Consider the following 21,972-nt stretch of genomic DNA (forward strand, 5'->3'; position numbering starts at 1 on the left):
ATGTCGGAGATAGGCTGGCCTCACCAGTAGGAATCGTAAAAGTTCCTTCCGGTCTTGTGGTAGTTATCGGGCTGGGAACTCGGGCAACAAGGCACAACACTCCGAGCAGAAATCAACACGTTTAAGGTCGATGCGTACTTCCCAGGTCAGACCGGCGGACAAAATATTACAACCCTTGTTTTGTATCTAGCGGACATGCCGTCCTCTCCTAAATGCTACATATAAAACCAGGGTTGTAAAATTTTGTCCGTCGGCCTGACCTGTGAGGTATGCATCGACCTTTATGTGGAATTACGGAAATGAGCTTGCTTCGTCGGAGGCCCGTCGCCGAATTCCCGGGCCCATCTGTCCCTCAACGGGCAATCAACCCTCATCGGCCCTCTCCTTTGATCTACGTAGGTAGGAGGGTGACGGTTGTCTCGCAGTGGCCTAAGGGTCCCTAGGCTTAAGGAAAAAAGAAAAAAATGCCACACGTGGCGAATCCTCCGACATTCTCCGATATACATACATATTTATATGTTAAATAGAATTTATGTAGAATTTTCTGGGGTGTGAAAATGTGAAAAAGTTAAAATAGCTTAGTGATTGTAATAAATCTTTCATTTCCACTTTGTTCAAAAAATTGCTCAGCTTCTGCGGACTTTCAAAGTGTTACAAAATGTATAAGAATTAAAATAGCAACACCTGTAACGAATCAAAGTTTTCAATTTCTGTTTTATGTAAAAAATAAATAAGTTGCTTAGTTCTTGCGAGATTTTTAAGGATTCGAAAACGTATAAAAATTAAGATAATAACGATCGTGATAAATTACGTTTTCAGATTTGATAACCAGTTAAAAAGTTGCTCAGTTTTTATAGAATTTCGAGGGATTTAGCAATTGACACGTTAGAACCGAGTCAAAATATTGTACACATGCATTCGACTATATAGCAGTTTTTCGAAATTCGACTGAAAATTGGAACAGCAAAATGTTGCTGAAAAGGTGTATGTGCATAGTGAACATTGGGCGATTCACCCTCGCATTATACATACATATACAATAGTGATCGGTAAAATTGAACTGGCTGGTTCGATTAGGTTTAAACAGCGGGTTAAACGAGGGCGAAACGTGTTATTTTTCATGCTCGACTGTATCAACAGCGGGGGTTCGCGTGATTGGCATGTATGTCAGGATCCATTAAGAGAATGAACCCCTGATTACCGAATCTTGTAGAGCGTGCATAATCGTGTCTTCGTTACCTAGTACCGATCGACGGACCCTCAATTAGTTCTCGTCAGGCGTCATCACCGCGGAAAGAGACTGACGTTTAAATTTCGAGGCTACGATCGATCCGTTTTTGGTTAACGCACGGAACGTGCTGCTTACCATTTCTTTACCTTGCCTTGGGCTGCCATTGTCATTCTTCTCGAACCGCTTACTCGGTGTCTGTAAGGTCGTCATTGGTATTTTTACCACTGGACGCACACTATTGGAACTATCCTAGTTTCTATACATGTCATCGTAGATATTTTTTAATTCAATAAATATATATGTGCACTTCTTGGTATCTTCACAAAAACTTCAATTTTCTCTCTTTATGTCTATTTTTTTTCAACTTTATAAACTGCTCCGGTATTTTCACAGCACAGGAAATTATAGTAAATTTTTCTAATTCAATAAATATATACACCTCCTGGTAGCTTTGCAAGGGACTACAGTTGAATTTATATTACTACAAGCACTCTTACACTTGATTTTGTAAAAGTGTACGATTTTATACATTTATAACAAAAATGAGTAGGTGTATTTGGGAACTGTAAAAACATTAGAAGAATTTGAAAGTATTGTTATATTATTTTCATCCTACCAAATATATTATGAAAAGGAATAAATTTCTCTTTGGTTTCGTTGCGATCCAGGTAGAAAATTTTTATTTTGCATAAAGATCCGCTGTATATTAATGCATATGAACGTGCATGGAGAAAATTTGTATTACATTAAATTTTAAAGGAGGGTTTTATTAAATTTTAGAAAACTATTGTAATGAAATTTCATTCTATGTATAAAATGTATTGCACTTCAATTACAATTTTGCATCATATCTCCAAGAAATTTTGATAATGGCTATAGTAGATTCTGACTGATTTACGAGGTTACCTTCGTCGCTCTCTATTACTTTTGACTCTGGTCTCTATATTCTTCGGGTAGAAAAATCGGGGGAGTATTTTCGAATGCGCTACATTTTGAGAACCGGAGCAGCCTCGGAACAAACGCGACGCACAATTTAACAGGCAATTAATATCGGGCAGGCTCGGAATAGTCGGTAACTCGGGTCGGTAGACAAGCGAAAAATTTTAGCGACGCCCACCCTTTCAAGAAGACTCTGTCCTGCTCCCCCTCTTTCTCTCTCTCTCTCTCTCTCTCTCTCTCTCTCTCGCGAGATCGTGAAACGCGTCCGCGCGTTAACGACGCTCGTCGAGCATATAAATAATGATCCGGACGGTGTCGGAGTGCATATCGTGGCAGCGCGGATGCACTCGTCTCTCGGGTTGACCCAATTGCGGCTAATGAGGTCATTCCTCTAAATACATTCCATGGAAATTGGAAAGTGACGTACCGCGGTCGAGAGAAGTAACTTTGTTCAACGGCGAATCAATTTCTACAGTGGAATGGCATCGAATCGGATAATGGATCGCGCCGGGGGTTGTTTCGTCATTTATTTCATTTCGCTTCGTGCATAACCGCGTCTGCGGCACGTCCACTGTCTTTCAAATCGTCCGAGCTGCAACAGGCTTCCGGATGTATGCACATCATTTTTTTAAATAATCGAAAACATCATTTCCAACGATTCGTACAACGCGTTGAAATGAATATCCTCCAAAAACGTTAAGCGCGCGGAGCTTGTATCTATGGACTTTTTCTGTTCATGATACGAGTAACCGCAAGTTTGTATTTGAACAACAGAAGCTTCCTCTCTAAATCGACCGACGCGACGCGACGAAACGAAATAAAACGAAACGAAACGAAAAGTCTAATATCGGTCCCCGGGGGCCGACGCAACGTAGAGTTTAACGTGTTAAGACGGTATCCTGGAGTGAATGATTAAAATTAATGCGAATTTTAGGAATTTTTTATACAAAAAGCATTTAATATTCACTTTCGAAACTTTGGGGGTACTTTATTGGCTAATTAAACACTACAAAAATATTTTTTTTAGTAGGTACTGTAATTCTCGCTTGAAAACTAACTGTAAACGATAAAACCCTTTTAATTAAATAACTTGCTAAAGTTTGTAAATCCTAAATAGAGTGAATACTTGTTACCTCACACAGTACGCCCACTAAAAAATTTATTTCAACCTGCACTTCAGCAGCCACACAATCCACTAATTGGTTAACTTAATTATGAATCACCGACCGAAGTAATTTCCAAGTAAGTTGATTGAACAACATCGACAAGCCGAAGAGTCTAAAATTAATACACGACACAACGAGACTCTTAACCGATTAACCCGAAACCAAACAGCACTCGGTGAACACTGTTGAAAAAACACAATCTGAAGTCCTGGGAAAAAATAAAATTCGTAAACGAATGAAACAGAAAGAGAAATGGAGAAGAGAATAGCTGGAGAAGAGAAGCGACGGTGGTAGAAAAGTAAGGAGTGAAAATTAGATGGATAAGGGGGAAAACGAAATAAGTGGGAGAGCGAGTAAGGACAAGGGAAGGAAAAGAGTGGAAAACTTAAGCAAAGAAGGGTGAAAATACAGTGTCGGGAATGAAGAGGGTAAGAGAAAACAAGAAAGTTGGTCCGGCTAGAGGGAGGAAGAAAGAAAATTGTAAGAGAGGGAGGGGAGGGGAAGGTTCGAAAGGCTGGAGGTTGTAAGAAGGGATGGTCTGAGGGTGGTTGTGCTCGAGTTTGACGCAGTCAGAGACCTGCGTTGCCTGGCAACCTTTAAGGGTGGAAGTCCACATTGGTGTAGGATGTACTTGCAACGAATTTATGCGTGTGGACCACCCGCAACCCCCTGCCACCTCCATCGGGACGCGTAAAAAAAAACGGAATAAACGAACGAAACAGCCTATAATTGGCGATCTCTTCGGGCGCGGGGCGTGCCGCAATATATCGTGTATCATCCCCGTGGGTGTAGGATATATTTTTGAAATCAGACTATTTTTCTTGCGGGGCGGTGACTCGATTAGAAGCTGCCGGGAACAGAAATTGATTTTTAGATCCGGAGTGAATCATTGATCCGATCGTATTTATTGGCCTCGTTGGTTGAATCAGAATGATTTGAAAAGGAAATCTTACATTCATTTTCAGTCTCCGTACAAAATTTTACATGAAGAGTTTGTACGCATCGATGTTTAATTCTTAAATTGGATGTTTACGACAATTCCTTTTGGCCGATTGAAAATCCTTTTGAGCGATTTGTAAAGATCAGAGATGAAAGTGTTTAACTCGGTGTAAATTGCACGTGCATTTCGACTTTTATTTTCTTTGCAACGTTCCCATTACAGGTGATAGGCTTTTGTTCGCTTTCAGTTTTTATAATTCGGTTTACACAGAGTGCCGAACGCTTTTATTATTGCGATTTTTGGCGAATGCTATTTCTCTCGAACCTTTTTATTGTTGGTTCTCTTCTGTCGGTCAGTTCAAAGGAATTTTGAAACGGTTGACAAGGCTTATAGTGGGCCATCAAATAATCGAACGATCCACAATCTACATATACTTCACGTTTCTTCATTGAAGTCACAGTCTATTGATAGTGCCCTCTGCTAACAGACACCAATTTGTCTTTAACTTCGTTGGTTGATACATATTTTGAAAGTAGAAAATATTCTGAGATATACCAAAAAGGAGTGAGGTCAGTGCTTATTGACAGTTAATTCATTAATTCCCTTTTTATTCAATACTGTTTATATTCAATACTGAAATTGCTGTGATTACAATTATTAGAGCATGAAGCATTGAATAAAACATTTTCAATACTCACAATTAGCAGGTTTTAGCATTTTATTTTTTTCTAATACAAAAAGATTCATCATACCTTATGTGGATATGTGTTAGTAATGCATATCTTTTGCGGTGCTTAATGAAGGTATTCTAATTTAGACGCGCATTTTCAATTATAGATATATTTTGGAATTAGTTACTCAGTAAAACGATTGAACCTAGTAAGTTGAAATTTGGCATGTATGATTATATGTTTTTTGTATAATAGCATAAATACACATGTTGAATACACATTCGGATCAGTCATCCGAAAGAAACAAATTATATGTCGCTTAATTTTTCGTGAACGTGGTTAAAAGTTGGAAAATAAGCAAATATTTAACGAAAAAACTGTATATTGTATTGATAAATTGCACGTTTCTGGTGTGGTTGTAGGTTAAGAGTAGAATACTTCCTTTACGTAGTAATACTACTACTAACAAGAATAATATTTCGTAGTTAGTTTTTGATAATAAATAAATTGATAAAGTCTAATTAAACTCAATAAGAAGCAAAGAAATCTGTAAATTATTGCTCAAGCAACTGTAGAATTCCATGTAAAATTGCTTTAGAGTGTATACAAACCCGCATAACATCGGATCCCTTAATCCACTCTTGGCTTCCGTTTCTTAACAGAATCAGGGGCAACGGGATGAGACGAATAGTCTGCTTGTCCTTTGGCTAAGCTATTTCATCAACACAGAAACTTTGTAATTAATCAAGTTTTCAATTAACACAACCAACCTTAGCCTTCTCATTCTCACGTGGAATTCCTTTTTACAAATCATGTCTTGGCGACCTCGACCCAAGGGATTGAAACGTATTTCGTATTTCATGAAACAACCATATGTTTCAAGCAATCAACATGTTTTTTTATGGGAAATAATTATTATCGAATATTTAACTGTTTTATTACCAGGACAAATAATTCGGACTTCTGTACACGGTTGCGAATTTTATTTTTCGACTCAAGAAAACATATATATCGATAACAGTGAATAATAAATTTCTTTTATTTTCTTTATAAGAACTTTGTTTGTCAATTTTTAAAAATAGGAATTTGTAAAAAGATTGGCAGTCTAGTATCTATATTATTTTTGTTTACACTAGTAAATATCAGGCACTAGGAATGCCATTACAAAAATTCTACGGTTTAATTAATTTCTGAATGAGAATCTTGGACCAATACAAAATGCAATGCTCCCGACCTTTCTTTTACGGTTGGTGTATGCATCGAGAACGTGATTAAAAAATAAGATAACGTTTCCATAGTAGTAACGAAGAAAGTCTTCTTTTCGAGTCGGGGCTCTCGTCAGCAATTAGACGTGTCACGAGTGGAACGGGACGGTCGACTCGTCTTCGTTACGGTGATTTATTCGTATAACGCCCGCGGCTTATTCGTAACTTGTTGATGCAAATAAAGCACGACGGTTGTCTTTCGACCCCCGTAGAGCGCAAATGAGAGGCCTCGTTTCCCCGGATCGATTTAATTAGGCCCGAGCTGGTCACAATTTATTTTTATTAGCCCGGATACACCCTGTAACAGGGTGGGTTTCGCACCCATGTACTGCGTGAATCTCATACTGCACCCTGTGACAACTTCTATGGGAAACGTATCATGCCGCGAAAGATCAATACACTAGTGTCCCCATGTACGTGAAAGAGATGTGCACGGTATTTGTGAAAAATTTATCCCCACTACTACCGCAGGATGTACCTCTTGGGGGGCTCAGAAGTTCGATCGTCGAGAACTGTAACACGATACTGGATTAGATATATCTATCGGTGAGATATACCAATCCAACGACAAACCTTCTTTGTTTCTAATAGTTTCTTTGTAAAACTTTGACCAACATATTCGTGAGATTCGCCCGATTAAAATGAGACCAATCATGACACAATTCAGAGCATGTTTCCTTGTTCAATTGCCGATTCAGTCTCCATTGTACGTGTATTTACGTGTTTTATGTGTGAATAGTTCAATTTAAAGCGATTGATTGTATATACAATACGATTTATTGTACAAATAAAGTAATGTAATCAAACACTGTAGCTAGGTAACTGTTCTATCATCCGAACGCTCGTGTTCCGATTAGTAGTTTAACGAAACAAAGTAAATGTGGTTTAAATTCTGTCGTGTATGGTATCATTTCAATCGGGAAAATGTCACAATGTTCTCACTAAGCGAGTCTTGAAAATAGATGGTTCCTAAACAAGTGTTCACTTTTGTGTATAAAATCTCTGATTCTATTAGGTTGTCCCAAAAGTTTCTTTCGCAATTTGAACGTTTAATATTGTTAAATTCTTCCTCTTACTTAACCATGCAACTTGCTTTCTTAACACTATTTCTACCACGGCCAATTGATTTCAAACTTCTGCGTACAATTTCGTACATACAACATTATCACATAGCTATTTATCTTTACGACTTTTCTTTTTCAACATTTCAAATATAAAAAGTTTTTTCTCGTTTTAATGTAGCGTACAATTCCGAGTACAAACAGAGTGGTGATCCTCGAACGAAAAACACAATGCCGTATCCGTTGCAACTTGTTGCACTTGATTCGGCTGTAAACTGGAAATCGTATATCCGCATGAACAGTGTTATGTTCTTCGTAATAAAGTGCGTTGCCCAGAAAATCGCCGAAACGATGTAGCTCGTTATTAAGAACTTTAATTGCAGAAACTGAATTGATGGATTTTTGAATGTATATGAAATGCGAAAAAGTTTGAATACCTGACAATTTAACGATGTATGCATATCGTTTGTCAAATAGTTCGTTTATGCGTCACATACTTTTCCGAAATAGTAGTTACGCGGTTCATCTTTACACATTTTCAATTTACACGTTAGTTACGATCGTAATTACTCGTGTAATAAGCGATTAATGTTTCGGGTGTGAAAAAGGACGTGGAACGGAAAAGAAAGAGAAGCAGAGAGTCGAAGGGTCGAACCTCAGACCCCTGTACGTTCGGCACGCTACAAAGAATGTAGCACCTCTCCTAGAACTGTCGTTCGGCAGATCCGATGATACGACAGTTACGGAGATACTGCTATACATACATATAGTGATGAGAAGAAGAGCGGGGCACGCGGTTCTCAGCAAATAAATTTCTCGGCGAATTCATATTGTCTGTCGCGTATGTGCGAAGCTGCGTCATGGTCGCAGCATAAACAGTTTAAAAGCTCGCTCACGAAGCTTATTTCTGTGTTTCAGTCGAGTGATTCCGGTGGTTTTCCTGCACGCAGATCACCCCAGGCAGTCGCGATGGCCACCCTATCTCTGCGTATCTACATCCCGGAGAAAAATGCTACGAAGACGATGCAATTCGACCCGAGCACATCCGTTTACGACGCTTGCCGTATTATCAGGGAGAAGCTCGTCGAAGCGAGTAACATGGGCCAACGTAAGCTCCTACTTTTACCTAAAATATTCAGCGACCTGTGATAACGCGCACAGACACAAACACCGTTCCTCGCATGTCCTATCCGAGTACGGAATATTGACGGTGACGTTAACGAATATAATTGAATAGCCGATGCGGATGCAGTAAGTGTTTTTTTCTTCTTCTTATATTAATGCCGATATCCGAGGGACCCGCTTTTATGGAAGTTTAACATAGGTACTTTTGAGGACGATACGCGATAAAAGTTTATCAAAATATTTAGCGAAATTTTCAGTTGAAAATAAATTTTTCTGAAGTATACGTTTTATATCGCTTTACTGGTTTAATTAATTTACATAATGATATACGCAGTGAATCGAATTTTATTAGCGTTTATGAAGTGTAAGAAAGTAGTTAATAGCCTAAATCCATCCATATGTATTTTATACATTTTCGTTACAAGTTCGAACAAAAAAGATGTACGAAGCCACTTGAACTATATTTTTCGTGATTCAGACTAAACGAAATTTTTCCAACATTCTCGTTACACGTCATCTAGCAAACTAATCCTTCTATCTTGTCAGACAAAAAACTGAAGTCGTTTGGTACATTCAATAAAATAGTTCTTTAGATTTAAAGCGTGTGCCAATCAATTGTGTGACAGAGTGTGTAGTTGTTTCTGGTCTTGTCGACTCGGTAATGAGATGATCGTTTCCATTGACAGCCAAGGACTACGGACTATTCCTTGCTGACGAGGACGTCAAGAAAGGAGTCTGGCTGGAGCCAGGGCGGAATCTCGATTATTACATTCTGAGGAACAGCGATCTTCTCGAGTACCGGCGCAAACTGCGGACCCTCAGAGTGCGCATGTTGGATGGAACGCTGAAGACACTGCTAGTGGATGATAGTCAACCCGTCGCCAATCTCATGGTAGTAATTTGCACGAAGATAGGCATCACGAATCATGACGAATACTCGCTGGTGCGCGAGCTGGCCGACGAGGAGACCGAGAATCAAAAGCCAGGCAATTTCGGCACCCTCACCCTCAAGAGAAAGAAAGAGGAGAAAGGCGAACGGGACGCGAAGATGGACCAGCTTAGAAAGAAACTGAAGACCGATGACGAAGGTAAATAACTATAACAGAGCCCGATTCCGATTCCGATTGGACGTTAATCCGCTCGCTCGTGAAAATGATACTTTTCTTCGTCAGGTTGATCTCGTTACAGTTTCCGGTGAATTTAATCCTTTGCACTACGAATTTTCTTTTTCATTTTTCTTCCGAATAACTCCCTTCCATTTTAACCCCTTGCCCTACAATATCGAATCAGACCCATGAAGAAATTCTATAGAAAATACAGAGTCTATATAAATATGTATCTTATTAATTTCCTTCAAACCGAAATATAACTCTATTTTATTGCGGTCGATATTGTATGTAGGTAGCCTTTGAAGAAAACATAGGCATACAATAAATATAAACTTTCTTTTTCTTTTCCTTTTTCTATGAAATTCTGAACGATGAAAAATTTCCAATTGCTAGACTCCGGATTTTATGCATTTATGACAAAAATGAATAGGTGCAATTTAAAACAGTGAAAAGATTAGATTAGATCAGTAGTTAAACATTAACATCTAAAATTTCGTTGACTGAAAATTCTCTTTTACCTATCAGATATTTTCCGGACACACTTTTATTTGAGAATTTTGTAAAACTTACATTTTTCCAATGTTTCTCTATTTCTGCTTATCTAATCCACTGAGGAACCGTGTAATCTCTTTTCACAGTGAATTGGATAGATCCCAGCAAGACGTTGCGGGAGCAAGGAATAGACGAGTCGGAGACGGTGTTGCTGCGGAGGAAGTTTTTCTTCTCGGATCAAAATATCGACAGCCGGGATCCCGTGCAATTATCTCTTTTGTACGTTCAAGCAAGGGACGCAATTCTAGACGGCACGCATCCGGTTACCCAGGAGAAAGCTTGCATTTTCGCCGGAATACAATGTCAAATACAATTTGGCGACTACAAGGAGGACAAGCACAAACCAGGATTCCTTGAGTAAGATCCTAAATTAAATATATTTACATGTTGTTGAACAAATATATATTTGTTTATCAAATTATCCTGACAAATATTTCGAAGAAAGTACTGACAGAACCACTATTTTTGCAATTACTTTCAAGACTAATACGTATCTTGTCACTGAATGTAATTAACACTAGGTTTGCGGAGCACTAAAATTAATTACTTTATATAAATTTATATTATATTGCTTTATATATGAATATACGAATCACGAATCGTGATCAGTAGAGATTATTCTGTTATTGGCAGTTCGATCGAAAATGTTTTTGTCAGCTTTTGCATGATTTCAAGAGAGCTTTAATGTGATTATAAAAAATGATTTGTCAACTCTTTCTTTTAATGGTTTTTTCAAGGCCACCTTGAATTTTTTGCAAATAAATATATAATTTTTTACGCCTATCTGTTAGAGGATTTCAAGACGAATTTGGTAAATATCGGAACATAATTTTTTTTTCAACTGGGTTGAGAAAAAATTAAAAAACTTTGTATTACAAGCAGTATCATATGCTACGCCGTTGTACGCGTTCCAATGTTGTTGACAAATCGAAATTTGTTTTGACCTCTTGCCTACTGCTTGTAAACATTTCGTTCTGTACATTGGAACGTATCTAAATGATATCTGAACAAGTATGTCGGTAGTAGCCTTTGCGGTATTCGTGAGCGTACAGGTTCTAATGAGGAGTTAAAGTATCGACGAAAAGTTGGCGATGATTTTGATCTACCGGGAGTGCGGGCGTAATTCAGTGTTAGCTCAACAGTTATATGCTGAACGATTTCCCGATAAACGTCAACCTTCGCGATGCATTTTTGAGCGGATATTGAAAACACTTCGGGAGACTGGTAGTTTACTTCCGGGAAAGAAAAGTTATCCAAAATCTAAAACGAACAATGCAAATGAACGTATTGTTTTAGCTGCAGTAGCAAATAATCCACAGATTAGTTCCCGTCAAATAGTACATGAGTGTAGCATATCTCAGTCAAGTGTCTTGCGTATTCTCCATCGTTACCGTTTTCAACCTTATCATGTATCATTACATGAAGCACTTCATGGAAATGATTTTCATAATCGTGTAGTGTTTTGTCAGTGGGCATTACAATAACTCCAGACTAAAGCTTCATTTTTCGATAAAATACTCTTTGCAGACGAATCGACGTTTACAAATCATGGTCAAGTAAACTGCAGAAATTTGCATTACTGGTCGGTAGAAAATCCTTATTGGTTACGACAAGTGGAACGTCAACGACCATGGAGTGTTAATGTATGGTGTGGTATGATCGGGAATTGATTAATTGGTCCTTATTTTATCAGTGGTAACCTAAATGGTCAAAGGTACGCTGCATTTCTTGAAAATGAGCTTCAATTTCTTTTTTCTTTTCAATGTATCGTACTCAGATGTGGTATCAACATGATAGTTGCTACGCACATTATGCTATGGTAGCCCCTCAAGTACTTGACAGAAAATTTCCTGGACGTTGGATCGGCCTTGGTGGTGTACTTAATTGGCCAGCTCGTTCGCCCGATCTTATCCCATTAGATTACTTTTTATGGGGTACATTAAAAGAAAAAGTTTATACAGATGCTCCAGGAACACCGCAAGATATGCTGTTAATAAGTTAAAAATAATAGAGCAATTTGATTGTTCGGATATCCCTAAAGTCTTCTATTTCACATATTCATTTTTCTGACAAATTTAATTCAGTGTTCTATTGCTGTGTTTGCATATAAATTATTCATACCCGAAACGCATTGTTCCCACAGCCTGAAGGAGTTCCTGCCTCAATCGTACGTGAAGGTGAAGGGTATCGAGAAGAAGATCTTCGCGGAGCACAAGAAACACGGAGGCGTCTCCGAGCTCGACGCCAAAGTTCTCTACACGAAGACGGCAAGATCGTTGAGCACATACGGCGTGACGTTCTTCTTGGTTAAGGAAAAAATGAAGGGCAAGAACAAGCTGGTGCCGCGTTTGCTCGGCGTCACGAAGGACTCCGTGCTGCGACTCGATGAGAAGACGAAGGAGATCCTGAAGACCTGGCCGTTGACCACCGTCCGACGTTGGGGCGCCTCTCCAAACACGTTTACGCTCGATTTCGGCGATTACTCCGATCAATATTACAGCGTGCAGACCACCGAGGCCGAGCAAATTTTACAGCTTATTTCCGGTTACATCGACATCATCCTGAAGAAGCAAAAAGCCAAGGATCACTTCGGCATCGAAGGAGACGAGGGCTCCACTATGGTTGAGGACAGCGTGTCGCCTCTAAAGTAAGTTTTGCTTTCGCTTCGCGTGTTAATTTGTTAATTGAGATTCTGATGAAGAAGCAGGGTCGTCTGTATCCGTTGGGTATGTTAAGCACAGTGTCTAGGGTCTGAAGAATTTTTTCTGTTGAACAGAAAATTATCTGGAGCTGATGACAATAGAGTTAGGAACAATGATGATTGTTAGGAGGTTTAAAGGATTTTCCTGTTTAGAAGACTAAGCAATTGATTTTTCTGGTCATTTTTAATCTTCTTTTACTTCGCACTTTTACTAATTTTTAACTGTTTCTGAAAAATAGTGCATCCCCCGCATATCGATTTATTATTATTCTAGTTAGATAATTATTTTAATTTTGTCTCATTTTGCAAAGGAGATAACAAATCTAATTTTTTATCTTTCTATCGTGCGAATTTTCTACCATTATACCAATTTGATGCCACGAGAGAAATTAAATGAAAAAAAATAAGGGATGATTGATAACAAATTTGTACCTTGTATCATGCGAATGTCGAAGGAATAGGATTTCAAAAATAAGTTTTTGAAACAGTGTTATTGCTTTTAAAAATTGACGAAGTTCTATTGATTTGAAATCTGAATAGCGTAATACCATGTTTACTACATTGACTGCCAAGATATCTGAAAATATATTCAATTAATTTACTAAAAACTTGATGCACGCTTTTAGTTGAAATTTTTGTTCCATTTTTACTGTTTACGAAAGTTTAAAGAAGGCGTGAAAAGTCGGTGTTTAATTTTCCAAAATTTTCCCATTCGTTTAATTTTTCATATTCTGTTTAAAGAATCTTGATAATCCTTATCAAGAAATGAATTTCATTCTTTATGTAAAATGAGTAGAACTGCTGCAATTATGACAGCTTTTTGGATACTTTTATTGCTTACAAGAAACTCAATTTTTATTTTTGTCTTGTCTAAAAATTTGAGAATATAATACTTTAATAATGCCACGTGAATGCGAAGGAAGAAGGGTGAGGCTCGAATTCTAGAGTGCTCGAGGTCTACGAATACCGTGGTACGGTCCTGCAAAGATGTGGGACAATTATCGATGCTAACTGAGCTCCTGAGTTGCCAGTTACTTTTTGCCGTACGCGACGAAACCGATTAAATGATTCTCGAGCATTTGTTATTGAAATTTTTAATCATGGAGGAGTTTTTGAGACAAAGACAGAGGAGCTATATAGAAGCCAGACAAGGGTATGAATTTTAGTTAATGGTACTTCTCCTCTGCTTCGATGTTTAATCATCTATAATTTGTGTAAAAAACAATGTCTATCCGAAGATGTATACAATTTATACAATTTCATTAAAGGATTTAAAATTAAAGGAAGCTTCTAATACTGCAGAATGCTGAAAAAATTAGTCAAACTCTTGGATTTCTAAGATTTTAAATGGTTTTAGTTGAAATTGAAATGAAATGCATAATTCCGACATAACATGATAATTTGATATAATTTTAAACATCCAAAAGGCATCTTTAACAGTTTCCTATATTATTAACACATTCTATGCGAGAGATTTTTCATGTATTGTCAGCTGAACTCTGAAGGTAAAATACTATTGAGGGATCTAAACAAGCACAAAGGAGAATTCACGTATTAGTAATAGTAGATTATTGATCTGTATGCAAGTCCAAATAGAAATTTCTTTCTTCGTTTAATATTTTTCGTAAATTCGAGATAAAATACTGACGTTCTTAAATTCTTTTAATCTTTCTACTGTTTTAAATTGCGTAAAATCTGCAGTTCAATAAATCGAGTGAATTTTTGATTTCCTTTTCCGAGGCGACTAAATCATCAGAAACAATCGACATATGTATTAAGAAAATTTATTGAAGCTACTAGTATATAGAACAGTTTCAAACAACTTATGTTAGATATATTTATAAATACCTTACAAAGAATTGATAGTTGAAATTCATATATGAAATTTACAGATATCTAAGCAATTAGATCCTTTAAGTCAGTTCTAATAATAATGTTTGTCATGGAGAAATAAAACCTGATATTTGTTTCTTATTCAAATCCTTAATTCAGTTTAATTTCCTCGACAGAGCAACATTCATGCAACACGCAACGAGCAACGTCGGCAAAGGAAATGTAGAAGCTGTATCAGTGGCTATACCAGCAGTTATGAGAGTCGGAGATGGTAAGAAATTTCCGACATTTTTACAGTTCCTCCAAAATCAATGTCTTGTACCCATAGATTACCTTTATAGATCTGACTCCCGTTGTTGCTAATAATAATGATAACAGTTCTTAATAAATTGTCAATTTGGACATTACCCTTGATATAAAATAGTTTATGAATGGATCGTTTATGACTTCTTGCGAGCTCTAACGAAGAATTATTAGATTTAACATCCTTAATTTTATTCAAGACGACACAAGACACTGCATTTTGGCATTGCCTGACTATTCCAAGGTTAAAGGCAAAAGGGGGAGCTGAAAAACCCTTGCACGTTTGAATCCTCGGGTATTAGCTATTGATTTCGTCAATTTTGTACATACTATACTGCTAGTTCGACAAGTTTAAACACAATCATACATTAAATATTTTGTATCTTTCTCCAGATTATTAAGCTGATAGTGGATGCACATCGTCTGAAATATCAATAAAGAATAGGAAAATGATCGTGCTTAAAGTAAAACCTACTTGAAAACTTGAAACCAATCAATTAGGTCGAAACATAAATAATTTCCATTTCCGGAAATCAGTTGCAATAATTTCTTTATCATCCTACAGACTCAATGGAAATAATTTACGTTAATAAATCTTTAAATTGTAAATGTGATAATTATTTCATTTTCGTGTGATTATTTAACATATTGCTGGTAGACTAGAAGATTTATAAAACAAAAAGTATTCTTTAAATATCAACATCATTCTTCGATCACAGTAATACGAAAATACACATTACTATTGAATCTCAATGAGGAATTAAATGAAAAGTTATGAGGTTCAGTCTAGAATACTTGTAGGTCGATGTTGTTAAAAAATGGAAGCTAGTACGTGCTGTCTGTCATTATACTTAACACTAGATTTCCGGATTAAAAAGTATGTATCTGGTCAATTAGTGATTCCCTCTGACAGATTGGTGGTATTGTGTGATAATGAGGGTGAACAGATACCTACCTTCATAATTCTATTAAAAACTAACATATGTTTAAAAAAAAAATTATATAAGTTTTTCTATATAAATAACAATAAAATCGTAAATGAGTCAAATTGACTCCCTCTGGCAATCTAGTATTAAAGTATTAACCGTTTACATTCGGAGCCATCGATTCTAGACTCATAATGTCCTCTTAGAGGGGACATCCGAGTGCAAAAGGTTAAATTTTGTGTAACGTTGTTGCTGATTGCTACTATCGTAGAAAAACTGATAATGTTTCAGAACATACCAGTATACCGCTATATGCCACCGGTTCAGCATGTTTTTATTTTGTCCTTAGTGTTCAGACTGCTCTCGATCCTTTAAACTTGTCGAACTGTACATATTTGTCTCATTGTTCCGTGCGTAAGAGACGCGTGAACCTGAAGAGCTTTTTTAAATGTGTTGCTTCGCATCACGGAGCCGATTAGTGGGTATCTAGCTTCTTGTTGATCGTGCTCGGTGTCGTACAATCGATCGCAAGATCGATCATTGTAAATACCACTGGGATAGTTGCATGATACGATTTATAGGGGCTCGACCATATGAGACTGGGCACATGGGCGGTGCTCAATACACGACTGTCAGCGGCCAGGTGAACATCGCTCACGCTCCACCGATGGTAAGTAAGAGCTATCAGAAACTTAAAGGCCCTTGCTCATGTTGAATTCCAGTGTTTCCCATTAACTTCCGTTAAACGGATTCGTTTCAGATCATTCAGAGACATGCAGAATACCATACCCACGTCTTATGATCTCAATTATAACGTTTGATCAATCATATTGCACACTGGTCCAGTGTGCACTATTGTTTCTGTTTCTATCTGTTTGTAATTTGACGATTTATGGATCCAGTATAAACTCCACTATAAAACGATTCATGGAAAAAACTCAATTTTTCCCGTAATCGTATTTTTATCGACTCATTTTACGAAAGCACAAGATTATCGATTGTTTTACCAGCTTTTTACTAAAATTTGGTTGGTTCAAACCTTGTTTGGAGACAGTAGATGTGATCTGATAGAGAAACACTAGTTATTCGCAAGAGCAAGAGCCCCGTAGCAATATCCACTGTAGTAATAGCTTAGATCGAGCAGCATATCTTAATCGGCAATATATTTAAGTTTTAGAAATCAGTAATAAGTTGATTTCGTTTCTAGTTCAAGCAAATTTCCATGCGACTAATAGACGGTTAAATTTATTTTCATGCTAGGCGCCTTCTATTACGGACACAGAGTAGGTACAAAATTATAAAACTTTCAGTTGTTGCGCAATTCGTTAATTAAAAGTAATATCAAATGCAGCGATTTCATTTTGGTTTAATTCTATTCAGTTTTTGATGTTCAAATACGTGCAGACGTCACTGAAATTTAACGATATTAAAATAAAAATTGAACTGTGGAAAATACGCAACTCGTTAGTGTACGTTATATGTACAGTGAAGTCTGTATTGTTGATACTTTTTGTTGGATATATTTCAAAGTTTGCGTTTGTGTGTGTGTGTGAGGTCGTCACCGACCGGTACGATGTTTGGGTTTACTCGGTTGATGGGTGTACTTGTGTGCGTGTGTGTTGGTGTACGGACGTTAGATATAGAATTTCGTATAGCTGAGGCGCACTGACAGTTACGATTTGTACGCGTCTAAATACGCATCGATAGATCGGTCGGCTTATCAAACGAAAAACCCCCTCAACAGGTTATGGGCCCAGGGCGATAAATCCTGTGTCGAAAGTGAATAATTACAAAAACGTGCGTCAAAAGGTGCGGAAAAGTGATCGGTGGATAGGTTCGAAGAGGCCCCAAGATGACGTCGTCCGCATTCAGTATTAAACCACTCACAAAGGATAACTATGAAAGTTGGGCAATGCAGATGGAAGCCGTGGCAATAAAGAACGGTACCTGGAAGCATGTGAGCGGAAAAATATGTAGACCGGTAGTCAAAGCGGGAGCAGAAGAGCAGAAGTCCAGGCTAGATCGAGAAAAATGGGACGATGACGACGCCAAAGCGAGGGCAGACTTGATAATTGCAATTGATCCAAGCTTATTGCGATTAGTGAAAGGGTTGAATACAGCTACGGAAGTGTAGTGCAGATTGAAGTCAGAATTTGCATCGACAGGGCCAGTCAAAAGGGCGAGCTTGCTGAAGCGTATTTCAACGTTCAAGATGGCCGAAGACGACGATTTCCGAACACAACTAATGGAGTTCTTCGACGTCACAGCGCAATTGGAATCGATGGACATTCCCATAAATCAGGAGTTGCTGTCGTATATGCTATTGAACAGTCTGCCGCCGAGTTTCAATATGCTGAAATGTTCAATGGAGTCGCGAGACACAGTACCGAAACCAGAGACTATAAGACAGAAAGTTCTAGAAGAATTCGATTCGAGAACGCAACGGCAGAACGACGAAAAGTCTGAAGCAATGTGGGCACGAGGAGGCAGGGGAAGGTTTCAAAATGGCCAAAGCGGTCGACAGAACGGTAACTCCCGCCAAATGACAGAAAATAAAGCGAAAGAAAACAAGATGTTCAAATTCAAATGCTTTAAGTGTCATTGTGTCGGTCACAGAGCTGCCGAGTGTCCTAAAAAAGGTTCGCCCGGGAATACACAGCGCGAATCGTCATCGAAAGCCGAGGTCGTGGGGGACGCGTTTCAAAGTATAGCACTAGAAGAGTTGCTAGGTGCGAAGGACAATGCTTGTGTTAGACGCTGGTGTTTGGACAGTGGCTGTACATCGCATATGTGTAACGATGTAAATATCCTTCGAGAATGTACGAGTACGAAGAAGGATAAGCTGTTGTTAGCAAGTAACGCCCAAATAGACGTTGACGCGCGGGGTACGGCGTGTGTTGTTACCACGGAAGGAGAACAGAAGAAGTTCGTGAAACTTAACGACGTGTTGTTGGTGAAAGAGTTACGCACGAATCTGCTGTCAGTAGCGAAGATTACAGATCATGGATACACTGTTCTATTCGAAAAAGAAAGAGCAATAGTGCGCGGAAGGGACAGAGATATAAAACTCGTCGCTAAGCGCGAAGGAAATTTATATTATTTCCGTGAGAAGTTAGAGCAGGCAAATCTTGTAAACAATCGTACTGTCAGCGTAGATGTGTGGCATCGTAGATTAGGCCATTTAAATGTGCGTGACGTTTTTGAACTGTCGAAAAGGGGGCTAGCAACCGGGATAAACATTAAGAGTGAAAAACAATCACAGCCGTGCGATGTGTGTATGCGCGGGAAAATGACAGTGTTGCCGTTTCCAAAAGGGTCGCAGAGAAGCTCAGAAGTGTTGAATATAGTGCATTCTGACGTGTGGGGACCGGCTAGGACAGAGTCGTTCAAGCGTGCAAGATACTTTGTCACTTTTATTGATGATCACAGTCGGTGGTGTGAGGTGATTTTTCTTCAAAATAAGAGCGACGTGTTACAAGCATTTAAAGAGTACAAATCGCGAGTTGAGAATCAGACTGGTAAACGAATAAAGTGTCTGATGACGGACAATGGACGGGAGTATTGTAACCGAGAATTCGATAAGTTTTTAAAGGAAAACGGTATTTCTCGGCGGTTGACAGTGACTCATACGCCGCAGCAGAACGGCGTTGCTGAGCGTAAGAACCGAACTCTCGTGGAAACAGCACGTTGTTTGCTAGTGCAAACAGGACTAAAACATGCTTTCTGGGCTGAAGCGCTTGCCGCATCGAATTATTTGAGAAACAGGTGTCCGACAGCAAGTCTGAAAGGTCATACTCCGTATGAGTATTGGCATAAGTGTATACCGGACGTGAGCGGTCTGCGGGCGTATGGAGCAAAAGCATACGTCCTGCGAAAGGAGCCTGGTAGGGGAAAATTCGAACCCAAGGCGAAAGAAGGCGTCCTGGTGGGATACTCTGAAGAATCCAAAGGGTATCGAGTGTACGTTCCTGAAGACAACAAGGTTGTGGTGACCAGGGACGTGAGATTCGTTGAAGAAGGGTCGACAGAAGAGTTGGCTGAGAGGGAAGACGCCAACGAATCCACGGATCAGTTCGACGAAGAAGAAGATAGAGTTGAGATACAGATGAACTCGAACGACAACGGTGAACAACCTGTAATGAGAGACAATCCGTCCGTGCCGCAGGTTATAGTAGATTCGCCCGTAGGACCATCGGCGAGGTCGGGTGCAACGCGAGGAGTTGGAAGGCCAAGAATAGTGCGTTCAGGCAGTAGAGGAAGACCGAGAAAAATATATCAAACGAGATCGGCTCCTAGTGAGACAAGAGCGCATGAAGAAGAGACCGATGAGCCTGGTGATGTGCCAAGGCAAAGCCAATCCGATTTAGAGGATGAAGTGTTCATAGATGCGGCAGATGGTGATACTCGAGCGATAGAGATCGCGAATATAGCTGATCTGTCAGTGACGAGTGGTTGGAGGCCATTGCCGAAGAAATAAGGGCGCTGATAAAGCATAATACGTGGACACTGGTAGAGCGACCTAAAGGAAGGAAGGTCATCACGTGTAGAATAGTTCTGCGAAACAAAATGAAACCGGATGGGAGCTTGGACCGCAGGAAGGCGAGAGTCGTAGCAAGAGGATTCACTCAGCGTGAAGGAATCGACTTTGCTGAAACGTTCGCGCCGGTGGCTCGCTTAGATTCCGTGAGATTGCTGATGGCTTTGGCAGCGAGAGAGAATCTACAAGTCTTTCAGTTAGATGTGGCAACTGCGTACCTGAATGGAGAGCTGGACGAGGAGATCTTCATGGAGACACCAGAGTACATCGAAGAAGCGCTTGGTGAAATAGTGCGTAAAGATGGCAAGAATAGTGAAATTGGTGCGAAAGCATGCGAAATGCTTCGTGAGCTACGAAAAGGTGAAAAAGTGTGTCGGTTAAACAAAGCGTTGTACGGCTTACGTCAAGCTGGTCGCCAATGGAACAAAAAATTTGACAGAGTGCTTAGAAACATGGACTTGAAATCGGCCGTGAACGACACATGTTTGTATTTTGGTACGAATGAGAGGGAATGCACGTTTTTAGTTGTGTATGTCGACGACATTTTGTACGCGTCGAATTGCGAGAAACGATTGCGAGAAATTCGAGCGGGATTGAGCAGGGCGTTCGATATTAAAGATTTAGGCCTTGCGAGTTGTTGTCTGGGTATTGAGATTGAGCAAAAGGCCGGTGAAATTAAGATGAGTCAAACGGGATATGTGAGAGACGTATTAAAAAAATTTGGTATGGATGAGTCGAGACCCGTGAATACACCGAGCGAGCCGCGAGAAAATCTACCGATCGGAGTTCCGCGAACCGATGAGACCCAAAAAGAAAGACCATATAGACAGTTAATAGGTTCGTTGATGTACTTAGCCGTTGCGACGAGGCCTGACATCGCGTTTACTGTAAATAGGTTAGCGCAATTTAATGCGAAGTATGGGGAAGAACATTGGGCAGCAGCAAAGCGTGTGTTGCGATATTTGCGAGGTACACACAATCAAGGGCTTGTGTACAGGAAAAATGAGCTCAAAATAATCGGTTACTCGGACGCGGACCACGCGGCGGATGTGAGAGACAGAATATCGTATACGGGATATTTGTTTGTATTGAGTGGCGCGGCGATTACATGGCGATCTTGTAAACAGAAGACTGTCGCGATCTCGACAACAGAAGCTGAGTACGTAGCGTTATCAGAGGCAACTAGAGAAGCAATTTATTTGCGAAATTTAATGCTTGAAATAAAAATGCCTGAGTTGTCATGTGTAACGATTGGGACTGATAATCGTGGAGCAAAAGCAATTGCGGAAAACGCGATCTATCATTCGAGGACGAAACACATTGCAACGAGATATCATTTCGTTCGTCAAGCGATTAAAGAAAAGAAATTAAATCTGGTGTACACACCAACAGATGAAATGCCTGCTGATATGCTTACAAAGCCATTGCCGGGGCCAGCGCATTTTAAACACATGTCAGGCATGGGGATGAGTGATTGTTAGAAATAAGAAAACGTCAAATTTGAAGAAGGCGTGTTGGATATATTTCAAAGTTTGCGTTTGTGTGTGTGTGTGTGAGGTCGTCACCGACCGGTACGATGTTTGGGTTTACTCGGTTGATGGGTGTACTTGTGT

At 39.2% G+C, this 21,972-nt stretch overlaps 1 protein-coding gene across 5 annotated transcripts in view; it reads left to right on the forward strand.

Moving 5' to 3' along the window:
- Positions 1-21,972, forward strand: part of Rhea (Talin_middle and talin-RS domain-containing protein rhea) — a 72,948-nt gene that overhangs the window by 35,746 nt on the left and 15,230 nt on the right. For all 5 annotated transcript variants that reach the window (XM_076803742.1, XM_076803863.1, XM_076803716.1 and 2 more), the window contains 6 exons: positions 8,192-8,381; positions 9,085-9,486; positions 10,146-10,416; positions 12,203-12,706; positions 14,770-14,864; positions 16,404-16,492. In XM_076803742.1, coding sequence (XP_076659857.1) covers positions 8,243-8,381; positions 9,085-9,486; positions 10,146-10,416; positions 12,203-12,706; positions 14,770-14,864; positions 16,404-16,492 — 1,500 coding nt within the window. In that variant the 5' untranslated portion in view covers positions 8,192-8,242. The remainder of the gene's footprint in view (positions 1-8,191; positions 8,382-9,084; positions 9,487-10,145; positions 10,417-12,202; positions 12,707-14,769; positions 14,865-16,403; positions 16,493-21,972) is intronic.

The sequence above is a fragment of the Halictus rubicundus genome, chromosome 1 (assembly GCF_050948215.1).
Source record: "Halictus rubicundus isolate RS-2024b chromosome 1, iyHalRubi1_principal, whole genome shotgun sequence".
Classification (NCBI taxonomy): Eukaryota; Metazoa; Arthropoda; class Insecta; order Hymenoptera; family Halictidae; genus Halictus; species Halictus rubicundus.